The sequence below is a fragment of the Calypte anna genome, chromosome 12, assembly GCF_003957555.1.
Source record: "Calypte anna isolate BGI_N300 chromosome 12, bCalAnn1_v1.p, whole genome shotgun sequence".
NCBI lineage: Eukaryota > Metazoa > Chordata > Aves > Apodiformes > Trochilidae > Calypte > Calypte anna.
In genome coordinates, this window is record NC_044258.1 from 15,084,796 (window position 1) to 15,111,408 (window position 26,613).

At 41.4% G+C, this 26,613-nt stretch overlaps 1 protein-coding gene across 18 annotated transcripts in view; it reads right to left on the bottom strand.

The window, feature by feature from the left end:
- MAGI1 (membrane associated guanylate kinase, WW and PDZ domain containing 1) overlaps positions 1–26,613 on the bottom strand; it is a 331,771-nt gene that overhangs the window by 46,752 nt on the left and 258,406 nt on the right. For 6 of the 18 annotated variants that reach the window (XM_030458142.1, XM_030458152.1, XM_030458141.1 and 3 more), the window contains exons 6-12: positions 24,281–24,363; positions 21,035–21,073; positions 16,543–16,600; positions 14,148–14,236; positions 13,119–13,211; positions 9,262–9,444; positions 7,581–8,201 (exon numbers count right to left, since the gene is read on the bottom strand). In XM_030458142.1, the coding sequence (XP_030314002.1) occupies positions 7,581–8,201; positions 9,262–9,444; positions 13,119–13,211; positions 14,148–14,236; positions 16,543–16,600; positions 21,035–21,073; positions 24,281–24,363 (1,166 nt within the window). The remainder of the gene's footprint in view (positions 1–7,580; positions 8,202–9,261; positions 9,445–13,118; positions 13,212–14,147; positions 14,237–16,542; positions 16,601–21,034; positions 21,074–24,280; positions 24,364–26,613) is intronic. The other 12 variants (XM_030458150.1, XM_030458149.1, XM_030458151.1 and 9 more) reach the window with 4 other exon arrangements.

Here is a 26,613-nt window from a genome sequence, read left to right on the forward strand (position 1 = left end):
AGGAGTTAATGAAGGGAAGAGGAAGAGGAGTGCAAATGGAGTTAATGAAGGGGAGATGAGGGCAACCAACACACTTGTGCCTCAGACACCTAACAGATCAGTGTCAGCACTTTGCATCCATCACCCCAGCAAGAGCTGGAAATTCTGCAGGCAATTAAAATGCCCACATACCAGCAATGCTGATTCTCCTCTATTATCATAAATCGAGTATTATTAGCACTGTAATATAACGAAGCTGGTGGGCTTGGAAGCAGGTTCTTGTGTGACAATGTGCTTTGTTTGGAGTTTCTTAACCTCCCAGGGCTTAACAAAGGCATGAATACTGGAGGCTTAGAATACAGACAGAACAACTTTGGATGTGGTGGTTTTATATTTGGAATTTTGGGAGCTTAATACAGGTTTTTTTAAACTCCTGGGCTCTGTGAGGTTGATATTTAAATGCGTTGCTTACTCTTTCATCTGGATGCCTTGCATTAAGAAACTCCAGCACAAGCTGGTAATACTAATTAATTAGTTCCCACCAATGCACTATTTCTATGAACATTAGTAATGCACATTACACTATTTGATGTCTGAACAAGCTACCAACAATTACCTTTTGTGGCTGCAGGCATTTGTAGGCATTCAAAACCTTGGTGAAACCCTGCTGCCTCCTGGAGTCTAATGGGAGCCTTGCCATGGACTTCAGTAGCACCAAAATTTCCCCCTTCGTATTTTTGGTGAGCAGAGTTGCACATTTATATCATCAAAACCAAACAGCTAATGTCACTAAGATTAACACCTGGAAAACACTTTGAAGGCAAAAAACACTGCATAATCCTAAAATATTACATTATTTATAAGACGACCTGATTTTAAATGTTAAGTTTGGCTTATTTTTATCACAAAGGGAAAATGAGTTCCTGTTAGTTTGCTTTGGAAAACCAGTTACCAGTGATCAGTGGATGGTGATGCATAACAATACACAGCCTTGCCCCAAAAAGGCCTATCTAAGACTCCAGAGCTGTTTAGAAGAAAATTAACTTGCACAGGGGATTGAAATACATGCACATAAGCAATTCTAATAAGGGGTATGAACTTCAGACTTATTAAAAATATAAACACATGTAACATTTCCTTTATTTCATCTTTTCCTGACTTCAACTGATTTTTATATCTGCTCCTTGATTTACTCATCCCTAATCAGTATAAAGCTATAAAAGAACAGTAAATGTGACAACAAACTTGCTTTAAAGTCTCATCAGCTTTTTTTGGCCTTGTTAGACTGTAATTTCACTTAACTGAGAGAAGAGAATAACAAAGGGTGACTTGGTGGTTTGGAAAAAAAGACATAGCTACTCCAACTAAAGAATCCCCCAGATCTACTTCTTCCCTGCATATAAGTCACAGTCTTTAAGGTCTTTCTACTAGGATTGCTTATTTTTCACAAAATGGAAAAGTCATATTGTAAAACATTTAAAAAACATTTCATCAAACTTCTAATGCAGTTTGCAGAACAACTTACAAACTTTACTAATATGATTCCCTTCTTACCAGGCAAATCTCTTTTAAGCAAATAGCAACAAAAATAAACTAGAGGAAACAATTGAAAACCCATTTTTAAATGCCAAATGAGATTCTCTATTTAATCAGGAAATTCATAACTCTGGAATTACAAGGTAATAACCTTGGAATACAAAGTAATGAACTCAAACAATAAATTTTGGCATTACACATAAACATACATTTCTTTAAGCATACTATGATTCTGATTTTTTAAACATAACTTAGTAACCAGTGAGGGGTGCCTATGAGATATTAAAAACATCCCCCCACCTTTTATTTCTGGATTGTATTACTTGATTCAGGTGTTTTTCAGCATACATCTCAAAATAACCTATACTGAGTGACAAATTGCTGAGAGATTGTACAAACAGGTTTGATGGGAGACACCTGAGTAGAAGGTATTGGGAGCTTTGGTAGGTGGTGGTGGTTGAAAGGAGACAAGGCAAGGAAAAAAACACTGATTTGAAATGGCATTTTCAAAATATGTAGAGACCAGATGAGGAATTAGACCTGCTCCTGCTCTAGGTGAGGGAAGAAGTTGCCAGGATGTGGCATGCACGATGCCCTGTTCCAGCAGCTCTGTCTCAGTGAGATGGGGCTTGGGGAGTTCCCTAAAGGATCCAAACCCAGGACAAAGCCCTCAGTATAATGCCCTGCTCCCTCTGTACTAGGAACTGAAGACATTGCTGGAAATGGTGAACTTTTCTTCCCTTTCCAGAAGCTTTGGCACAGGAGAACACTCTCTGTGGTAACAGTCAGATGATTCCCAGGTTGTGATCTCTGTCCTAAATGCAGTTCGAACTCACTTTTTCTCCTATTCATCACCTGCTAAGACAGTCAGAAATTTTCTGGCAGCTCGAAGCTTAAGTGCCACGACTTTCAACTCACTCTTCACTGCAGGCCTAAAGGGCAAACAGAAGTGAGTGGCTTGTTCAAAGAGTTCAAGTCTGCACTGAATAGCTGATTGCAGCCGTAATTACCACAGTTTTACATCATTAGGGATAGCAACTGAAAAGGAGCTCTAATTCCAACACTGTGAGACATTGCCTTTAGTTGCTGGGCTCTCACCATTAAATGATTCATTTCCAGCACTTCTGGTAAGGACAGGAAGACAAAATTTTATTTCAATGCAGCTAGAGGAGCTTGATAAACAATTAGAGAGGCAATATTTTTCCTTCTAAGATTCAGACTGATAGGTGTTCCTGGTGGGGCAGAAAGGAATAGTGAGGAGATGTCCCCTAAAGCCAGCAGCAGTAACAGATTTCACTCACCTGAGGTTTTTAATGCTCAATGCCACTGCTCACTTATGCCTGAGTATTTTCACACTCTAGATCTAAAAGAGCAGCCTGATTTCAATCATACTGCTATAATGTGCTTGCAATTTTAAGTCATTATGATATATTGTTTGTAAAGTCTTCCCACTGTGTCTAAAGGATCCTGTAATTCTCTACCCTGGCTAGGGGGGGAGCTTGAAGCTGCAGCAGGCACTGTGAAGGTTTTCTTCTCTATATTACTATGTGATGTTTTATGGACACAAGATAAATAGGAAAGAAAAAAAAACATCCTTCCATTTTAGGCTACAGAAGGAGTCTTCAAATCCAGAGCAGTTGACTTTAGCAGACATTTTCAGCATTTTCAGTTAACTACTCTCTGTGGAAAGCAGTGGAAGTTTATTACCTTCACTCACCAAGAACATCACCTGAAGAGCAAGAGAGAGCCCATGTGCTTAAGGAGACTTAATAGGTTTGTTGCTTTAGAGCTCTGGAATTTTATGCTATTGCTGCAAATCTTGTTGTAGTCATAGGTACCACGAGGACCTTCGTAAGACCACTGATCAAGGACCAAATGATCAGCACTACTGGCACAAGCCTCTCCTCAAACACCTTCCATTCCACAGAACCATGAATGGGGAATTTACTACAGACTGTACTTTTAAATGGAGGTAACCACTCAGGTGGACACTAATGGGCACTCAGACATACAGATATTACACAGGTTCTTCCCACAAAATATATTTAGTCTTGAAACTCCAGCAGGTATCATGTGCTTCCCAAAACACTGATTTCCATTCCCTAATTTGATGTGAATCTGGCAGGAGGGAAAGCTACGAGAAACTCCACTGATTTGCAGATGACATGTGAGTGACATTGCACCTGTGTGCTTTCACTTTGATCTGGAGCAAAGTGGGAACACAACTCAGAGGGGATTACATCTATCAGGCTCAAGGTTTATGCTATTTTCTACCTTTCAGTGAATAAAGATGCTGGTAAGCACTAACTTTGAAAGCTTTGCAGGGAAACTGTCCATTCAACCCTGCATGGAAACTGCTCAGCTTAAATCTATTACCTGAACAAAACCCAATCTCAATATTTTTGGATGAGCTGAAGTTTGACCTAAGAAAAAAGGAGGAAAAAAGGAAACAAATAATCCTCTTTTATCTGAGGCGATTAAAAAAATACATCAATAAGACACAGAAAATGTTCTCACTGAAAGATGTGTTAGATCTTGGTGACCCTCCCCACACAAAAAGCACAGTGGTTTTGTAGAATAACTTCTCCTGAAACAGCCCCCTGCGTGTCCCAGCATAGACACAGCTCCACGGGATAAAAGTCACTTGGGAAGCAGGGAAATTTTTCTGACAAAATATTTCTTTTATTGTGAATAGAATCTGTGCAGAATGGAAAAGGTATTTGAGAACTGCTTATTTCAGTCAATTACTCTGCATAGACAAGGCTTCAATGACAAATGGATTTAAAGTGGCACATATTATTTCCTTCTTTGTTTTTTGGTTGTGGCATTTTTTTTTTTTATTTTTTGTTTTTGGACAAAAAAAGTACTTTATGTACTTGGTAGGTTCAGGATTAAAAGAACCTTTCAAAACAAAGTTGTGCCTTTAGTGGTCTTATTAACAGTATTTTTTTTTTAAATAATGGAAATATGTAATTGTGTTGTGCCATGCAGGGACAAAAACACATGCTGAATTCTGCATTTGGTAACCCGTGGTGCTGTTTTACTTCCAGGTACCCAGCTCCTGAATGGACCTGCTGGGTTATTGTCCCCTCTGTTGTCACAGGCACCATGTAATATCCCCTTCAAACTGGCTGAGCTCCATGTCCAAAAAGCCAAGGCTTTATGCCTCCTCCAGTTTGACTTATAGGCTCTAACTGGTTGATGCTTTTTTCTAATCTATCGCTTAAGTTATTCATGGACAAAAAACACCCAGTTGTTCTTTGGCCAAGATCTCTTTTCAGTTTAAGTACCTCCTGTCTCTCCTACCTAATAGTTTTGTCCTCTTTATATTATGAAGAAACTCTTTCCTGTGAGGGTGCTGAGACACTGGCACAGGTTGCCCAGAGAAGCTGAATGCCCCATCCCTGGAAGTGTTCAAGGACAGGACAGATGGAGCTTGGAGCAACCTGGTCTAGTGGGAGGAGTCCCTGCTCATGGCAGGGGTGTTGGAACTAGATGATCTTTAAGATGCCTCCTATCCCAAACCGTTCTATAATACTATAATCCCTTAATTTTGCTAAGTAAGAAGCTTTTCCACTCTTGTTCCCTGTACAAGCACAATTAAGAACTCTGCACCCTGCCTCCACTTGGAGTTCATCCTTCCTGAAACCCTCAAGTGTTGAAGTCAAGACATGCTCAGCAAGTTTTACCCAGGAAAACAGCAATAATACAATTAAGCTCTAATACAGGAAATATTTTACAGGCTGGGTTTGCATTTTAACAACTAAACCTTGTCATTGGGAGTGCACCAGCAGCTTGGAGCAGGCAGAGCTTTTCCTGTATTTCACACATCTCTTTCTGATATTTTTCTGCCTGATTAGTAATCACTCCTGACAAATCCTTTCGACAGCTCTGAACATCAGCTTTCCTGTTACAGGGATGCTCCATGCAAAGCCTGACTGAATGCAAACGTTGGGCTAAGACAAGGATGCCTGACAGCTTCTGAGCATTTTCTTCACTGGACACCAGAGGGAGAAGGAGGAAAAGACAAGTGTCAGTGAAGCTAAAGAACTGTTTCAGGAGCCCTGAAGGAGCTTATCAGACGCCGGAGCCAAATACATTTCTGTAATCGGATCAAACCAGTGGAACTTTGTCTGGGGACAGTACTTGTGATAAAAGACTTGGCAGGGTTAACACGAGGTAAAGTTACAGGAGACAGAACCAAAGTGCAGCAGCACTGAGTCCCAGGTGCATTTTTGCCAGCTCCATTTTACAAGCTTTAAACAAACCTGGCTGGTTTTGCTGCTGAGGCTACTACTATCAGTGCCTGAATTCTGCCTGGCTTCTGGGCCACACCTTGTGTGCCTTTTGGTCCAGCCTTCTTCTGGATGTGAAGAAAAACATGTTTCAGTGATTAACCTTGGGTCCAGGGCCACCACAGTTTTTAAGTCCCGTACCCAGAGAGTGTGAAATTTAGAACTTCAAGTGCTCTGTGCTGTGATGTGCATGGAAATGTCAGGACCTTGAAGAAGAGAGGGAATTCAAGGAGTCTGATACAGCATCTATCTAGGAAGGTGACAGCAAGTGCTCAACATGTGGTTAGTATCTCCATGAAGTAAAAAAAAATTAGATATTCAGCATGATTACTAGGAAACTATTTACTATCTTATTAAAACTAAACTATGCTTTTATTTCCTCATCAAATATTTTCATTATGCCTTCAAGGCATACGGAGGATTATTAAACATCAGCCACAATTCATATAATTAATGTATGGTGTTACCAGGTATATATGAGCTCTCCAGCAGAATTAATAATAGCTGCTATTTTTCTTCCAGCCATATATTCCCCAAAATAACACATATATTAATCATGAAAATGCAGTGCATTTTTTAAACCTCTCTAGTACTGAAAGTCTTTAAGGAACTCACACTTTGAAAATTAGAGAATTCTTAGCATATTCTGTTCTGTACTTTTTGAATTCACTATCAAAATGCAAAACACAATAAGCACTTGGAAAGGAAGGAGCATAAGAAAAGCAGTGCTTTCTCCAGAGCTGCAATTAATTACAGACTCAACATCCTCAAATTATTGAAATAAGTCTTTAAAAGCAACAAACAAGTGATGTAAATTCAGAAAGTAGTTTGTCCCCCACTAAAATAAACTGGCTTTTGTTGCTAACTTAAAACAATCAAAACACTTCAAAAAGGCATCAGAAAAGTGCTTTGATCTCACACACTCCTCCCAGAGCTGGCGGGGGGCTGCATTTAGTCAAGAGATGACCCCTCTGCTCTTGACTTTGTACTCCACAGCTGACACAGATTCTGTGAGTTTGACACTAACTCTTTCAGTAATTTTAACCCACAGACTAAAACTGTTCTACATGAGGTGGGGTGGGCTAACTTAGATTACTTCACACTTAGGATGGGCAGGGAAGGTGTTCCTGTGGATGGACTGATGCCGTTGTCCAGTTACCTCCCAGCTCTGCTTCCCCATGGGTTACAGACATGATGTCTGTAGGGTCATTTCAGTATCTGCTGGTGGCCCCTCAGCAATACAACCAAAAATGAGCTCAGCTCCCCATTGCAGAGCAAATAAACATGTCCAGAAGTAACGTTTCAGTTGCTTACAATGTGGAGAACTTTAAATTCTCTCCTCCACTCCCAGGTGCAACTTCTCCCTGGTGAAGTCTTTGGATAGCTGATTTTGAACACTGCAAATTACCAGATGTATTGCCAGCCTCCTGCATCTCCTTAAACAGCTCAAGAAATGTCCACGTGCTATTTTACAAGCATGAGATGAGGGTTTGCTATGTAGGTAAAGGTGTACCCATATGAGTATCCACACCACTCCTTTGAGCACTACCAGAAGAGTAGTGCACGTGCACATGGGCACTACCTGCACTTTCTCCCCAGTGCAGCATCAAACAATAACAAATTCTAACTCATCCCCCATGATCTGACCACTTCCAACCTGGGGCAGTTCCTACACCTCAGGACACCAACCATTTCTACAGAGAAACTTAGGAGAGCAGGTTTTTTTTTTTAATTTTTGAAATTTCAAGAAGAAGAGTTTTGCAGACTCACCTCCTCGCTGCACAAGCAACGTGACTTCACTTCCCTTCGGACATTCAATCAGCATATCCACCACCTGGTTGTGAGTGAGGCTCTGCACATTCTTCTTGTTGACTTCAACTATAAGATCACCTTCCTTCAAGCCGCGGCACCGCGGGCTGTCCACGATTTGTTTCACTCTTTGGCCACCCCCACCGGGACTGTCTGCTATAGTAAACCCAAAGCCCATAGGCCCTTTCACTATATGCACAGTTATGAGTTCAGGTTGTGTTGCTATTGAAGATGCCAACGAGACTGTGTCATTGGGGTAACCATGGGGTCCGTTGGAGGAGACCTCAGCCGGGCTGCTGGGTCTCGCTTCCTTTGTGCCGTTTACTTTCCCTGTTTTACTGCTGTGGCTCGCCGGGGAGTCGTAATTTTCCTGCCCATTCACAATGATTGGTTCCTTGTCCAAAATTGCCACGGATGTAACCAGGCTGGTGTTGGGATCATCAGGATCGAAGGGCAGGGGGTAACCTCGGCACAGTTCGAGGTCGACGCTGGCACCGATGGGGATGGACTGGAAGATTTTCACAACTTGAGCATGAGTGTGCCCCAGCACACAGGTATCGTTCACGCTGACTATCACATCCCCTGCAGAGGACAAAGACAAATATACCAAACACACACGTTTTGGGGCACCCCAGGAAGGTGAGGCCTAGAGCTGCAGTGTCCACAATAATCACTCAGAAGTAAAGAGCAATGTTTAAGTACCTTTGCCAGAGAAAGGACACTTAGGCAAGCAAGAACTCTCTGCACATCATGGATTCACTGCATAAAGCCTTAGGTACATAAATGTGAAAATGGAATTGGCTCATGCAAAAAAATAATAAATACACATTATGGTATATGGCCCATTTAACAGTTATTTCCAAGCCTGGCTCTCACTCTTACCCACTGCACTGCACTGCCATATGATAGAAACAAAACTGAGAGCACATAAGAGCTATAACAAAAAGCTCTCAAATACCAATTGCTCCAATACAGTGCCATGTGTCATGTCTCAGACACATTTTGTCCTGAAATCTAAGTATTAATTAAGTTATGATAATTTTTTTAACACTGGGGCTGCAACACAGGGATTTTTAACGTTGTGATGCTCCACTTGCAAGTGAGGAACTGTGACCTCAGGTGAATCCTCACAGGATTTCCCCATGCTCAGCCTAAATTCTGGCAAAACAAATTGTCCCTTGGTGTCTCCACAGTGTGAAATGCAAGTCAGCCAACTCCTTTGTTCATTCCTTGGGAGTAGCTTTGGAGAGGAAGTGAGTGGCATGGCAGACACAAACAAGCACAGTGATGCAGTCCCACAAAAATACCTCAGCCCTTGCAACCATGAGGAGCAGTAACACACAGCATGAGGCAGGACCCTATAACTGCAGGCTCCTCTCTGCAGGTCAGAGTAAGGAGCTGGCAGAGCCCCAGATGAATATTTTGAGACCTAAAGTGATTTTCCAGCATGTGAACTGCCTTGCTATAGGATCTTGAAGATATTCCCCAATGTATCTCACTTCCCTGCTTGTTGATGGGAAAGCTGAATGCCTTTCCCCAAAAAAGGGATGAGGACTCAAGTTCTTAATGGACTGCATATAAAACCAGCTGTAAAGCCATAAACCAAAGTGGTTGTGGTGATTTTCACTTAAAGCATTTGTACCTGTTTCCATTTTGCCATCCAGTGCTGCAGGGCCGTCAAGCACCAAACTTTTGATTTGCAGAAATTCATCCGGTTCATCCCCTCCAACGACAGTGAAGCCAAAACCTCTGCTGCTTTTCCTTAGCTTGGTGTGGATGAACTTCCCTTTCAACTCAGAAGGGTTTCGTGTAAAAAAAGGTTTTCCTGTGTAGGAAGTTAGGAAAATCTATAAACAGGCAGGCAAGGGCCTTTGATCTGCTTTTCCTCTGCTCCTCCCCACTCTAACAAGTACATGGCCAAACACAGCAGCGTGCTGGGACAGGACTGAACTTCATTCCAGCATCCTCTCACCTCATCACACACTACTCAGTCTCCCTGCACCCAATCATGTAGTAAAAAGAGTAAAACCCCTGGTGTCTGGTGTTAGGCACCTGTACCTCTTTGTTAGGAGAGGTTGTGCACACCAAAGCCCCAAGGCTACAAAGGGGAAAACCATGGATGCTTCAAGGAATGAAATATATTAAAGCTGGCAATGCTGACTTAGATAGGTCCTATCTCTGTCCTGAAGTGGTGACATCCAACCCTGGAAAGCCAGAACAGGGGAATTACAAATGCCTCCTATAGAAGGTGTCTGCAGAAAGGAATGTCATTATGTTTTTTAACACTGGGCTTTTTCCCAACCCACCCAGCAAGCAGCAACTTGGGAACAAGACACCCTGTAACCCTTTAGCAGAACCCTCCCTGCCCCACCATCACTGCCACCCTGGGACCTCCTCCACTGAGAAAGTGGAGGAGTTTGATACTGCTCTTCAGACTCTGTTTCAAGTCTTTTCCTCTTTCCTTTCTGCATCGTGCCTGTGGTGGATGAAACGCTGCTGTTGTCAGGCAGGGATCAAAGAGCAGCCTGGGAGCTGAGTGGCTGTTCTGGAGGGTTGTTGATGCTCTCTGGGAACACAGTTAAGAGGGAACAAGGTGCTCCAAAGATAAAAGTGTGCCCTTGCAAAGGATGTTGCCCAGACTCAAAAAGGGAATCACAGAGGCTGTACTTCACACTAAACACCTTTGCACTTTTGATTGGTTTTTTATGCTTGGAGGCGAAAAGACTGTGTCACTAAGCCCTCTGGTGACAGCTCCAGGATCAGCAGTGGGTATCACAGCCAGCACAGCTCCTGTACTTTCAAAAATTTCGTCAGTATTGCCGTAGGCCTCTGTTTAGAAAGGAGATCTCGGGGGAGAGTGAGGGGATTTGAGACTTGCGAGCCTTTGACTGGGGAAAAAAAAAAAAAGGTATCCTTGAAGATTATTCATGAGGGGGCAGTGAGAGGACTTGCAGTCTTCTGCCTTTGAAGGGGAGCACAGGAACACAGCAATCCTGCACACTGGGGGCAGATGCTCTGCTCAGCCCCCAAGCTGATAAGAAGCCCAGATTATCAAAGTGCAACCCAACACCTCAGGTAACAAACAGGGCTGAGAGACAACGAGCAGTGGGGCTTGGTCCCACATTGATTTCTGGTTCAAAAGACAAGCAGAACAAGCCCAGCTTGCTGGTGTCTGCCTACAAATACAGGCTGAACTTGCTCTGTAGTAACAGGACAGCAAAACCACAGGCTGTGTCCCACCACATCATCTGGGAGGGGATCACATTTTAAATAAGTATATCTACAAAACTCCAGCTGGGAAAGCAGTGCCAGGGGCTGGAGGGGTCCTTGTGCCCATGTCCCCACCAGCAGTGCCATCTGTGGGAGAGGAGGAAACCTCCAGGCACAAGGAGAGAGGATGGAGAAGGCAGAAACTGCTGCAACAAATGGGGAGAAGAAGGAGCAGCACTGAGAAAGGAAAGAATGACAGGGAGAAGTCATCAGCAGGTACCAGGACATGTCACCAAGAGTGGAGCTGAGCGGCTAATGTGCTCCTCTAATGCTACTGAAAAATGTTGTGGCTGGCAGTTGGAAGTGGGTAGAGCCAAGTAAGGCTTCTAAAGCCATCCCCCACATCACAGGTCCTGTGAACTGCCATGCACAGGTGCCTGGGAAGCCTTTCCTTCAGCCTGACAGTGAAAAAGGCATAGGTGACATTCCCAGATGTCTACCATGCAAGGAAGAACAGCAGCTTTTGGGGTACTCTGATGAGATGCATCACCCTGGTAGTCAGGGTACCAGCCCCAGACCTCTCATGTTTTTCCTTGCTGCAAGTCTGGATTACTCTAATACCTCTCAGGAATGTGCTGTGGGCTCTGGATAATGGTAATTTTTGCATGTCTGTTTTGGAAGGGCTGGTGTACTGCCCTGTGCAGCAGAGAACACTCCCTGGCTCTTTCTGGCAGGAAATGCAGACAGAACAGCAGCAGCATCCTTATCCCTCTCACCTCCAGGGACCACAGCTGACCTGCAGAGCACAGGAGAATTCCCCTGCTCACAGATATGTCAGGATGAGGTGCTCCAGCCTGATTCCCCCTCTCTCTCACCTTCTGCAGTCTCTGGTTCCTGCAGACCAGGGCAATGCCATTCCCTAGCCATGCAATTTAGAGGTAGCCAAAGATGAAGGCTGCTTACTACCACTTGTAACCAGAGAGCACTTGTGTTGCAACAGGTACAAGTGGAACTCTCTGCCCTTGCTGGCAACCCAATCTGGCAATGTTTCATCTCACACTGCAAATTTGGAAATTATTCATGTCCTGTCTGGTTAGTTACTTAAGACAACAACTGGTTGGTGAGCAGTTGGCTATACACAGGTCATGGAGACCAAAGAATTAGGCTGTGAGAGCCTAAAGTACTTGTACACATGTCCAACTGCAACGTGGCTCTGCAGTATTTGGATCTATTATCATTCCCTCCTCATGCAGAGCTTCCCAGAGGAAGATCAACTCAAGATTTTTCAGAAGCATGATGTAATTTGCCCCTACCATGTGGCCAAAGCATTTCTGCATCCTTGTCCTCTGTTACTACAGGAAGTCACATTCAGCATGAATACCTGGTAACTCTGTAAATAGCAGAGAATCTCCCTATTCTGTTGTTGTCCCCAGCTCCTACATCCTCCCCTACTTCCAATATTCACAGCACACAGAAAAGAAAAATTATGAAGCTGCAAGGCAAACCCATGCATGGCAATACCCAAACCTGGCTGCTCAGGTATCACAGAAGCTCTCTCTGTACCCAAGCTCTCCAAAACCAAGGTGCTGCCAGACAGTGCTGACAATGCATGTGCCTATGCACATCACAGCTCCCAAACAGTCTGACCAGCTTCCAGGGCTCTTCAAATATTTTGTCTTGAACCTCTGCCTGCCCAAGTATCACCCAAATAGAGTGATACTTGCTTTGGTTCTCAAATTATAGCATGACCATGTTAACATGTCTGTGTCTTAACCACAAGATACTAAGATTTTGTGCTGCTTTTTGTGAGGGAATGTTGACCTATGAGAACAACAAGAAAACTCTGCACTAGATCTTAATTATAGGAACCACATTCTGAACTCAGTAGAGTTCAGAAGGTGTAAAAGTTTAATACTTGCATATCCATATAGCCCTGTAGACTATAGGTCTTCTCCTTGCACTTGCATCCACTGCAGTTGCTGTTAAATCCACTGAAGTGGTAACAGATGTTCTCACCATGCCTTTTTAATGACTTGGAACACTAAACAGAGAATAGTCACAATCCTTTTTTTTATTGCAGGTGATTTCATTCACCTCTTGTATTTGGCAACAAACATGGTCTCCAAACAACTAGGCTCAAAATCTATGGGAATTCAGCTAAACAGGCAGCTGTCCCAGTGTGTGCCAAGTCATGGAGATACTCTCTTTGTTCCTGGCTAAGGAAATTTAATTCTCAGGAGAAAAAAATGAATAGTTGTAATTTTACAACTTATTTAACAAGGTTGTTACCTTGCACTGGTGCTTCCCGAACTGCCTCCTGGTTGTTTGAAACATGGTTTGGAGCAGTGGGTGGTGGGAGGGATGGACTCTCCTCTGTCCATTCTAGAGAGGACAGAGAGGGAAAGGTTACTTGTTTCACAACAGCACTGTGAGCTCCTGCACCTACACCCAGTGGGAGTGTGGGGTTCAAGCAGAGGTGACATGAGAAGCATGGAAAGAGAGAAAACAAAGTCACAGAAAGAGAGAGTAAAATGAAGAGGATGTTCAAAAAACAAGGGTGGAGGATTTTCTATGTTCAGGTCAACTGCACTGTGCATCTGCTGGGACACCCTGTCTGACACTCAGACCTGGGGCTTGATTTGCATCAAAGTGGTTTTAAGATGTAAAATTTTAAATGTCCCCCTTGCATAGTAAGTGTTGCAAAATAACTGTGTGAAAACTACAAAGGTACCAAAACAAACCCAAAAACCACAGGCCCCTCACTGCAGTTGGGCTGCATTTAAAGAATAAAATAAAAAAAAAAAAAGGGGGGGGGGCAGGGAGAAGGAAAAAACTAAAAGGTATTTAAAAATGCTTTTAAATTACTTCAGATGTTAGAGATTGATAACAATCAAAGATCTTGGGCTAAAGTCTCCCATTCAGAGAGTTTTCCTTAGTCCACATGTAGATGCCCACTCCTCACCCTGTGAGTCCCAGTGCAGGCTGGAACACCACCTGCTACAGTGAGCAGAAGTGTTTTAACTGAGAAGCTGAGAAACCTTCTAGAAATAAAGAGCATTAAAAAAACCCAACTCTAATTATTAACCAATTATTAAACGGGTGAAAGCTACTCTGTTTAAGTGTTTATATATTTGATTTTCTTTTTTGCTGGATCTTAAGCGAAGGGCATACACAACCCTTCCTGTTCATGACATTTTTTCCCTTTAAACCCTGAGGTGACAGGAGGCAGGACAACCACATTGGCGTGGTGCTGGCAAGGGGATGGAGGGCCTGTTCCCTCAGGAAAACTCCAACCACCATTCCCTTGGTGTTCCCAACCTTCTGGTGGCTGTTGCTGTTGCTCAAGCTGTTTCTTCCTCTTCGCTTCAAGAACTGGGTTTTCATATTGTGTCTTCCGGTTGATGTGGCTGGAGATGAAAAGAGAGCAAGAAATTAGGAAACCCTATATGTGACAGGTAGGAATGATGGCCAAGCATGAAGCTCCTCTGAGGAAAGGAGCAAAATGCCAAACAAACCCAACAGCAGTGTGTGTATAGCAATGCTCACCTAGTGGTGCCAACAAGCATAGTTAGGAGAACAAGAGGATTTCAGGATTGAAAAACATTCTGTCTGACTGCATTTGAAAAGAGAGGCCTGTATCACCCCTGCTTTAGTCAGATTCCCAGAAGTGCAGCCATTCCCTGGCTCACTGAAGTATAAGCATAAAAAACACACCCAAAAACAAACAAAAAAAAAACCCCCAACAAAAAAAACCACAAAATAAACACACAAAAAAACCCAAAAAACAAAAGCCCCACAAAAAACACACAAACAAAAAAACCTCACAGAAAAGCACCCAAAACCTGGTAACATCTGTCAACTACCTGATGAACGCACATTGTTAACAGAGTGGCTTAAAAACACCTGCAGGATGCAGGATATGAGCTGAAAAGCTGGGCTGTGAATGGACCAAAATGTATTCAGAATTAGCCACCAGGAAATACTCCCAGAGGAAAACAGCATTTGGTGAAACTTCAGCTGTTGTCCTCCTTGGAAAGCCAACTAAGCAGTGTTGAGCCACATGAAATATTTAGATCCAATACTTCTGACCACTCTCCAGAAATGGGAAAAAAAAAAGTAAGTAGCTCAGCCTCAAACAATCAATGTACTCAGCAGAGAACTGACCATGTTATAAAACCAAAGGATGACCACCAGACACAGAAGCCAGGGCAGTGGGGGCAGATCTGGGGTCTCTCTGAAGCTGATGGATACAGCTGAGATGAGCTGCTCAGCAACCATTTAATTCAATGGCAATTTTTCAATAGATCTCAGAAAATTGTATTAATTACTTACAGCCCAACTTTGAATGCAAAGCAAAGTGAAAAACTTGGAAGAACATTAAGAACTTTCTAATTTAGTGTCCCTTGTGTCTTTATAAAAAGCCTCCTTGAATGAACAATCACTTTTTCAAGTAATTATGATAGAAGCACACCAGGTAGTTTTGTTTGGATTTTTTTTCTGCTAAAGATCAATATTTAATCACTGGGAAAATATTTAACTAATCACAGGAAAACTAGTTCATGAGTTCTGTAAAAGATTTCCAATCTCTCGCTATCTTCAGAAAGTTAAGGAAAAGTGGCAAGTACTTTAAAAATGATTTAAACTTTTTCATGTTGTTTCTCAATAAAAACTACCATGCAATAATAGAATGCCTGTATTGAAAGGGACAGAGACAAATGCTCAAATTATAAACATCTTGCTAATTTATAGATAGTAAGTAAAATAAAGTTATGTCTCATTGCTAATTTAATTTCATCACTAAGGAGTGATGAATTCACTAATTTCATCACTAAGGAGTGTCACAAAACTAATGGGCATGTATACATAAAATGACAGGAAAAAAAATACTGGGAAGACTTCTTGGCATGGCATTTAATAGCTGAAAAATATTCTTGATGTCTTTGGTAAATAAATGTCAAGCCTTAATTACACAGTTTGCTAACCCTTTTTCCCTAGGCATGGATGGTAAGGTCAGAAATGAGCTAAAGCAGACAGAAACTGTACTCCATGTCTATTCTGAGGGCTATCATAAGCCATCCTACTAGACAGGAGTATACACATAATTAAAAATTAATTTTGTGGGGTCAGTGATGAAAGGAAAAGTCAGATCTCTGCTTTCCCAAGGGAGCAATCTGACATCTAGATAAAGAAGAAGCTGTTCTCATTCCTGAGAGAGTCCCATTAAACCTGTAATTCTAGTCACAACAACACAGCCTGATGCAAGAATCTCTGCCATGGCTGTTTGGTCACTGAGGTTCATCCATTCCCCAAGTGTCATCAGACTTTTAACTGAATTAGTGGCCTGCTTTGCACACTCATATTTTCATCATAGCACTATAGAAAAGTTCACTTAATGGAACACTTTTTAGTGTTCTCTGGATACAAGTATTTTATGAGGTGCTGAGGTTCCTGTACCCCCTGCCCTAAAGGTGCTCCTGTATTTCCTGGACCCTCTCCCACCCCAGGGAACCCCCCAACCTGCAGAGAGGCCAGGATTCCCTCCTCCTTGGAGTGAGAAGCTACCAACAAAGCACACAGAACCCACTCCCACCCCAGGGAACCCCCCAAACCTGCAGAGAGGCCAGGATTCCCTCCTCCTTGGTGTGAGAAGCTACCAACAAAGCACACAGACTGCTGCACAACAGCCACACCACAACTGGAGAGCAGCACTTACTCTACATAGTAGACACCATATACAGGATCCTCAATTTTCTCCCAACCAGCAGGCAACTCTGGAAATAGAAAAAGCATTATTGAAGCCTCTAATGAAGTTTTGGGTTTTGTTTTGTTGGGAGGAGGGAGTGGGGGGGGTGGGGGCAGGCCCTGCTCAGCATACAAAGCTCATCAGTAGCTCAGACTTTGCTTTAAACACTTTTCAGACCAATCCCAGCTTCCTTCTAAAGGCTGCCAAAGCACCAACATCCCAGCCTATCCCACCAGTGCTGGGTTAGTAAATCAGTAGGAAGATGCCCGTACCAGATTTACTTATTTTGGGGTGGGTTTTTTTTGCATTAAATGAACAAACGATGAACAGATTTCTTTCTGGAAGTGCCTCAAATACCCTCCTGGTTTGACCATTGTGGAAGTTGGTGCAAGTGACAGGCCAGAGGGAATTTAACACCAGCATATGAAAATGGGTGAGATTATAGCAAGCAATCTGAGCACACTAACACAGAGATCACTTTCATCTCTGTACCAAACTATTTATGCTTGCCACTGAAAAAAGATTTGGGTTTTTTTTTTCCACTTCTTTCTTAGGTGAGCCCAGCACAGAACTGTCTTTTGCAACAGGACAAAGCAAGGTTAAACCTAAGTGCCTGGCATGTGGAATCCACCCAAGTGGGGCTGCCACACACAGATGGATTTCACTGCATAGAACTTACTGTAAAAACACAATATTGCCATAATCACACGTAACAGAGATTTCCTTTTTTTAAATTAGCACAATTAACAAAAAAACCCCAAACCAAAACATTCAGAAGAAGAAATTAACATTTGGAAATGTATCCACTTTTGTTCCTGTTGATTTTCTAGTCTGCACATAGCACTTTAACTATCATTAGTGAAAGTAATGAAATTACTTCAGCATCCAACTGAGGGTTATTAAAGCTCTATCTGTTACTTAAGGGCCTGATCCTTGTCCCACTCATTTAAACACAAAGCTCCAGTTGGCTGTGGGTACTGAAATAATCATCCCATTAGCAATACTGAGTGGGGTGTTTGAGTGATACTGTGAATCAACTCAAAAGAAAGCTCCCCCACTCTATGGGCTGTGTAAGTGTAGTCCTCACCCCACAGACTCTGCATATTCATTTAAACAAAATAAATAATAATAATTAAAAAGTCATTGTCAGGTAACACAAGTTCAAACACTCCATGCAAAAAAGTCCCTCAAAATTTATCACTAAAATGACAAGATTGGTAGCAAGTAATCTCTTTGTTATTAAATGCAAAGATTTATTTTTATTAACAACATAAATTGCTAAGCCAATACAATCAACAATGGTCCATTAATTAGAATAAATGTAACTATCTAGTTTTGTATTTATAGACATCGACGTAAGGATAGAAACATCTCCAGAGTGGAGATAAACAGAATGGACACACATGGAATAATTACTCAAAGTTTATGTTCAGAATTGACTGGACATCTGATAAAATCAATTTTCATGGGTTCTGCTCCACACATCCTTTTATTTGCAGATATGAGGTAGATTTTCCATGCTTCTTATTATGTTATCCTTAATGGTTTAACATCTTTGGATTCCTTGAGACATAAGCAGTTAAATGCAAGCCAGTGCTAACTTTGGGCATGAAAATACTCCACAATTTTATCAGCAGACTGATCTGAAATGAACGCTTCAAAACCAGATATTCATTTGCACTGTGCAGGTGTACGTGAGAACAAGTTAGAAAGCTTGAGGCCAATCTTGAAAGTCTTTTCAAAAAGGGAACTCTCAGCTTTGCAAAGGAGTCCCATATGGTGAAAACACTGTGGGACTGGCTTAAAGAGTTTCAGTGCAATTAAATTAAAAATCACGAGTTGTGGCAGCTGGTTAATTCTTTGCACTACAATGAAAGTAGAATGATAAAGATACAAAGCTGAGGTGGAAGAAAAAAAAAAAATTAAAAAATAAAAAAGGAAGGGAGAAGTAATGTCTTAAAATGAGTTTTCCACATTTCTTTCCTGCTAAATATCTTTTATCTAATTTAGGACTACTACGTAGCTTTGACTTTTAAAGCTCAAAGAAAAATGTTTCGCTTTCATTTTGCTCACAAAAGGTTTTTATTAATTTTTTTTTCTTTTCAAGAATTTTAATAGAAGGTGAGAAAACCAGCTCTTTCATAACCCCAAAAATGGTACTGTGCCAAAATCTTTCCAGTTTTCTATCTATGCAGCTTTTAATTTTAGAAACATATTTCTACATTTTCAGAAGTAATAATACACAAAACTGCAGTTTTCAACACATTTCTTGTTGATTACGTAGATGTGCCTTCCAATATCTAAAAGCCTCTGAAATTATTTTCAAGTAAAAGGCAATATTCTCTATAGCCATTTTGCACATCCTGGCTTCTTAGCAGCTTGAAATTATTCATCCCCTTTCTCTACCTCTACTGCCAAACTGAAGATCACCCAGACAGAGATTTTTATCACAAATATAAGACTTCCAGAAACATTTTGCACCACTGGGAGTCTGAGCAAACCATATGGTTTATACCTTGGTACATCCATGCAGCACTGCAGTCTCAAAGCATTTGCCAGCAGGTAAATTCAATGGACAAATACCCAATTTTACACTTTTAAGGCTCAGGTAAATACATTCCTACTGAGATGCTCTTGTTTAGTATCCAACCCTATGGAGCGGGTGGATGGATTCCCAAAAAATAACTTCTCCAAACACCAGGGATTTTAGTCACACTTATACATCACGATAAAGAAGCTGGAGATTACTTCAACATTCTCAGCTCTTAGTACTCCCTGTGAGTCCAGGAGCATCTGCCCAAGTGTATGTCTAATTCTACTCCAAAGATCAAGATTTTGTGTCCTCTTTATAACTTTCTGCTAAAAAGAGAGGCAATCTATTACTCCATATTGAATAGAAACCACTTGCTTGGAAAGTAAGAAGTTGTGCAAATGCCTCAAGTTTTATTTTTCTTATGTTTAGAAAAGAAACTGTTAATAAAGGAAGGAACTAAATACTGGACAACACAGCAGTTTAAACTAATCAGGTGTATGGTTAATGAATAGGCTGTCTTATTGTTGTTACCACTGAGTCATTTGAAAATATCCTTCAATCTACAGCAACTTTTGCAAATCTCAACAGTGTACCAGTGGAGTGTTAGCTCAGTAAAGCTTCTCTGCAGCAAAACAAAGGGACCATTTCACCATGGTCACCAAAACACTCATGTATGTAAGTGCCTGCACAACTTGGGTCAGGTTTATCACCTTATGAGTTTCCCTGCACTTATTTTTTCAGCTCTTCTCCTGCAATACACCCTGATACCCAACTGAGAGAGGGGAACATTTCCATTTCATTATCGTCTCATTTTTATTTAAACTCTCTCCCATTTTAAGTCACCCTTTATGAACACTTCCATAAGAAATCTTTTGCAGATATTTGCTGTCCATCCACCTCCTTCTGATGTTACTGGGCCTGCTGCTGATTATTTGTGCAAGCTGCACATAATGCAAATGAATTCTTAAAATGATCATGTCTTTCAAAGCTTGCAATAAAAGAAGTCAGGCCTCCAACATTATCTCAGGTATATAATCCAGAAGTACAGTTGCTGGAGTAATGTTAAAAGTCCACTCAATAGCTGCTGGCTGAGGATGCTGAATCAATCACACAGAGGCAGGAATACACTTGCAAGACATTACAGAAACCAGAGGTTAATTCTCTGGTAATATGATCCTCCAGTATGCAGAACTATAAACTGTAAATACAGTCTTCTTTAAAAGCAATCCTAGACCTAGTGGAAATCAAATCCTATGCAATCTCTCCTGCCATTCAGCTTTCCAAGTGCACTAGAGCATAGCAGAGCAGAAATAACAACTACCTCCACCATCGGTATAAACAGAATGAACACTGCTGAGATTAGATATCAAGCCTCATTCTTCACAAAAAGATGCAGCAAATAAAATGTACCACATCACTGAAAATCATCTGTTTATAGAATCACCTACTGAGGCAAAAAACTTCAGCTGTTTCATTCACAAGCTCAGTACAAGCATCCTGTGTAATAGCTCAACTTTCTAAATCACAATCTGCTTCTCTTGTCTGGGAAATGTCTTTGGCCTGAATGCAAAAGCATCATTAGCTTCTTGATTTCAACTTTGCCATCTATAAGCTTTTTCCTGGAGCCAGTGATGCCAGTGGAAAATCCCCTGACTTCTGCAGGGTCCAGGAAGATGCAACTTGGAACAGATTAAGGCCCTCCAGCTTTCTTCAAACTCTGAACCAGTAAGAAAACACTAGCTCTGAAACTAGGGAAACAATAATGCTTCTGTGCTAGGGAAGTTTTGCAGATAAATCAGATTTGTTGAAATAAAAAAAACCAAAAACAAACTGAAAGATGCAAAATGATACAAAGGAGAAAGAAAGTAATTAAAGGTTTAAAACAGTGCAGTTGAAGTCAAACATCAAAACGAGAGATGGATGATTTACCTAGTTCACTGTCCAGTTCCTCCGTGTGTACCCCTTCTTCTCCAAGGGAAGAGCAGTAAATGAGACAGAAAAAATTAAAAGAAAATTTCAGATACCAGCACCAAGCAAGAAATTCCCTACAGCAAACAGCAGAACCAGCACTAATTTTCTATAGACTGAGCCCAAGCTTTCCATTTATCACCCTTTAATGATCAGAATATTGATGGATCTGATGAAGATAATGAAAGAAATGGTTCCTGCATTCTCAAAAGATCTGTATTAATTGACTACCTTGCATGCCACAGTTTAATATGGCAAAGAAGAAATTTGTGGTGTTTTCACTGTAGGGAAGCTTCTCCCTCAGATGTGTCTGGTCTGACCTTTGCAATCCATCTGCAGACACAGGGATCTATCAGGAGGCCAGCCCTGAATGCCAATGAAGAAATCTGAGAGGAAAACCTTGCATCTAAATAAGCACTAATGTGGCAAGGTTTTCAAGAAAGTATCTGAATTTATGTGCATACAAGGTCCAATTGTAACTGCCCAGATGATTTAAGACAGATGTGAAGCAAAGTACATTGTTTAACTGGAGGCACAAGCTCCCACTGAAGTACAGTGGCATAGGTGAGGCATATAGAGGAATGCACCAGTCTTGGTGGGGTACCTGGGACAATGATCACATCATTTTTCAAAGACACAAAGCCATCAATATTCACTGTTGCTCCATTTATCATTATCTGCTCCATATTCATAGGTTAACAGTGACACAGATGATTAAAGTATTGCTTAGCCTATAAATAATAAAAATGCAGCCTGAAAATGAAGAATGATGACAAAACCAGAACAAAGATGGTAAAAACAATCCTGGACCTAACACAGTAAAGTACAAGCCATATAAATGAATGACAGAAGCAAACAGACATAGCCACAGCAACACTAAAAGGACACCTTTTTTAGGACACCTAAAAAAACACTTCCATGATCTCTTTGCAATATATTCTACCAAAACAAATGATTAGGACCATTAGTGTGAAATACGAATTGCAATTTCCTTTGATAGCCTAAACAACTGTAAGTGACCAAAAACCTGTTAGGGACACATATCCTGACAAAGGAAAACCACAAGGCAACTGCACCCAAACGAAACTGAAGTGACATCTAACATTTATAAAAGCCACAAACAGGATGGGATCAAGCCTGAAAACTCATGTGCACACACACACACACAAGAAACCAAACAGAGAAGTCCATCCCACTGACTTCAGTGGAAATCCACTCAACAGTGACCCTTGCAAAAAATGTCCAGCTTCTTTAATGCAGTAAATATAAGCTTCTCTTCTTTGTGCTCACATTGGTTTTGGAAATATAATTATGCAAAGCAAGATCAGAACAGCCAAAAGAAAAAGTGAGCTGCTGTACCTACAAAGCAACTGTTTAACTACTGCATGTTAAAAATACTCATTAATGAGCAACTTAGTGAATGAAGTGAAGGAGTGTGGGAGAAGATGAAATAAGCTAAGTTTAAGGAACTGAGAAACAAAAATGTCACTACTCTGCAAAATCATGAACTTAAGCAAAAAAATACCAGCTTTTTTAGATGTTTCTAATCCAAATAAAATGATTGTTTTATACTTGCTAAAAAGGACAAGAGAAAGACTTTCTCTTCTTAGTAAATTTTTCTCTAGTAAATATTTCCCTAAATAGTAAGGGGAATTATCTAACAGAGGAGCTCAGCCCCTCACTGTTGGCTCATCCTAGAGGCTGCTCCTTGTCCTGCCTCAGCCAGGGAAATGCTGACACAGGGCAACACTTGCTGCTTTTTGGCATCACCAGGGCTATCAGTGTGGTGGGAAATTTGCTGTGAGAGAGAGCTAGGACAGAAGCTTTGCTTTAGTCAAAACTGAATGGGGCAAGCTTCTGCAGAGACTTAGAAATCTCCCCTTTAACCTCCAGCAATGCTTAACTGCAAGCAAAGAGAAACTTTGCCTTCACACACTAATATTTAATTTTGTTCCAGTTCTGATTTCCCACTGATATATTCATTTTTAGGTGCAAAGCAAGGCCTTCATTAATCCAGCTCCCTGGACAAGCTTCTTCACGGTCAACACCAGTTGCTAGGGATCTGTCAGCTCAGATTTTGCCCAGGCTTTGCACATCCTTCTGGTTTGGGGGTACCCTGCACTGTGTTCCAGGAGGCTGCTGACCTGCTTCATCATGGCAGTGAGGACTGCACAGGCAAATTCTTACATCCTGCAAAATCTCACATGTGAAAGGAAGAGGCACTGCATGTGCAAAAAACAGCAGCAGCAGTTCTGGAGGCCAGGTTTGAACATACCAGTAAAAAGGGGTTGAGTTGATTCTTTTCCAAAATAAAATAATAATTCTTATTGAGCTGATTCACACCAGTAGGAGATAATTATATTATGAAAACTAATTTTACAAGGAGAGCACCAACATTGACCAAGTAACTTCTTTTTTTAATCCTTCATTTTTAAGATATGTCTACCATGATAGCATTGTGCTAGGCAAAATCAAGCATTAGAATAACATCACTTCTCCTGGTCTGTAGATGATAATTTCCACACAGGTTTTCTCATTTAAGTTATTTTTATCATGATCCCCTTTTTCCTCCAGCATCTCCTAAAGGATGCAGTGAAAGAATCTCCTCTAACAGCCCTGCATTTGGCTGCTCTAGATTGGACAGTGGCTTGCATTTCCAACATCTCAAGGAATACAAAATTACATCATTAAAAGTACTCAGTGGCAAAAATCTATAATTTCAAATGGATTTTTTTCCCCAGAAACCATAACACTAAGTGGACTGTCCAAATTTAACTGTGCAAGTGAAGCAATTGAATTGATTCTACTCAGACAAGGAGCTACCAACATAAGACTTCCAATTCACGTGAAGAAGCGTAAAACAACAGAGCACACAGAGCCTTGGTCACTTCCCTCCTACACAGTGGTCCAAGGAGCCAACGTGTTAGAAACTTTGAGTCTTGTTCAGCATCAGTGACTACTCAAATTCTTTGGAAAGAAACCAGAGGCCTTTTACTTCTAGCACCTCTGATTTTTATTAAATGATCAGTGATCTCAGTTCTTACATACACAGACAGTGACTTTACAACAACGTAATGGGTATCATCTCACTACACTTTTAAAAAGTATTTCTGAACACAGATTATTGGACAGGGGAAAGCAAAAGGGAGAAAGAAATCTAGAAATGGACCAAATCCATTATTATTTCACTATTTTTCAGTCTCTTACCATCATCTTCACATTCTTCTAGAGGCTTTTGCTGTTTGTTCAGGCACCGTGGATCTAGCCAAGATGTTGTTTTTGTATTATGGCTGGAAACCAAAAATGGAAATATGACCTTTGTTAATAAAGCAGAGCTGAAGTATCAGTGGCATAAAAGTATATATCCTCTTTATTATTCAACAAGCCTGAAGGCATACTTTTGCTTCAGAAGAAAGAGCATTATAATTTGATGCTTTGCAAACTAGTCTTCCAAATCACAATAATCTTGGCACTGAAAACACAAGGGTGAAAAGTGAAAACATACAAATCAGTATTCCTGAATGAAAGGATGATTGTGAAAGCTGTAATACTGTAATATTAATTTCCAAACTTTTGTCTTCAGTGGTTTGTTTCTTAATTCCCAGAGCTGTTTCTAAGCTATTTGTCTCCTGGCAGAAGTTTTCCGTTCTCCCTAAACCACGCAGAGACCATTGCTCCTACCTTTGACATTTGTCTAGATTTGACCCAACCTTTAGTCAAAATCCATATTTGCAGTGAAAACTTTTTAATTACACAACAAAAAAGTTCTATCAGAGCCTCTGATGGAAGTTGATCAGCTTTACCCTCATCTCTGCCTTTTATAAGTCCCCTGACAGCATGGTGAGGTCAGCCCCAGCAGTGAAGGCTGCATAGTAAAGAGGCTTAAAATACATTTTCTAGAACTTATTTTCTCCCATCATTTCCTTTGCATACAGAGGCAATCTTGGACCATGATGTTTCTTCCACAACCTGATGTCATCCTAGACATAACCTGCAGAGATAGCCCCCCAGTCCTTGAGATATCATTTATCTAGCTTAGCCTTTAACACTGCTTAATAGTTTTAAGTTTCAATACTGTAGTAATGCTATTACCTTCTCCTTCTAGGTCTCACCTAGAGACCTGCAAATTTGTATTTTATTGCAAGAGAAGGGGACAGCCCTGCTTCCAGGATCTGAGGGTGTAAATAAAAACTTCTTGTTTTACACATCCTGCTCTCCAGCCCTCCCCAGGCAGGAGAAGCAAATGTATTTAATCCTTTTGTATTCTTCAGAGCAATTAATCACCAACCAGAAATCTGAATGGCAGAAATTTAGCAAGTCAGGCAAATTAACAGCAATAAAGCAGAGGGGTTCTGCCAGTTTATAAATAAGCAAGTCTGTAGTCTAGCTGAGAAAGAGGGCAGTGGGAGGAGAGCAATGGGATATTTGCATATTTCTTCCAACTTTGTCTCACTCAACAAAGGCTCCCAAGAGTCTGCTTGCTGAGGCACAGAAAATTCACCTTTCAGATCATACACCCAGAGGGACAGAGCTGTGTTAGACCTGTAACATTGCACAGATCTACATGCAGGGTAGTTAGGGACTGGATGCTTTGGGTCATGCTAATCGCAGGTAAAGCATAAGATACCTCAAGAGCCAAATTTCTTCAGCTACAACAAGCCATCAGGATCTGACACACAGCTCTGGCCCCACTGGATCTGTGCTGGTTCTGTGCAAGCAGCTTACATGTTCCCCTGAAATTCCCTTCAGGACCCTGCCTTGGTCACCCAAAGCATGGGAGATGATGGTACCTGAGCCAGCTTGGGGCCACACAGCTCATTAGCTTGCTCTCTTCCTTCCATCCAAATCAAACTAAATTGTTTCTAGGCTCAGGGTGTCCTTAGACTTAATGGAACTGCAGTCATTCATGGCTGCATCCACACTAACACCATCTCCCAGAAAATAATCCCCTCCGTGTAGGTATCCTCAAAATGTTCAATCTGCACTGCAGGGAAGGAAGCAGTTGGGGTGTGACCAGGTTTTCCTGATGACAGCCGGTCCTGTATGCTGCCTACAGTTTTCCAACACATTTATGATTCTCCTGTAAAAAGTCTGACAAACTATTTAAGTGCTACAGTCCTGCATCCTGTACAAGTACACATGGGCATAGGGAACACAGCAGTGATGGGGATGAGTTTTGGGAAACTGGTGGCAGTGGTGGAACCCCTTGCTGAAATACTTTTGAGGGTGGACAGCAAGGGCCCACGTGGAGACAAAACAAGAAGAGCAAACAAAATGCTTGGGCATTTAGTGCTTGTCATCTCTTGTCCTCCAGGGAGGAAAATGGCAAGCTCAGGCTGTGTTATTTATGTTAAAGACAGAAAGTACATCATCCTGAGGACATCATGAGGGGCAGAATGCTGTGTTTGGGAGAACAAACACATTCCAGTCTCATCTGATATGCAGTTGATGCGAAATTGCATTCTGCCTTCTACACTCTGGCTTACACTAGCAGGTTGGTGGAGTCTCTCCAGGTAATTGAGTGCCCTGGAAAATGGCTT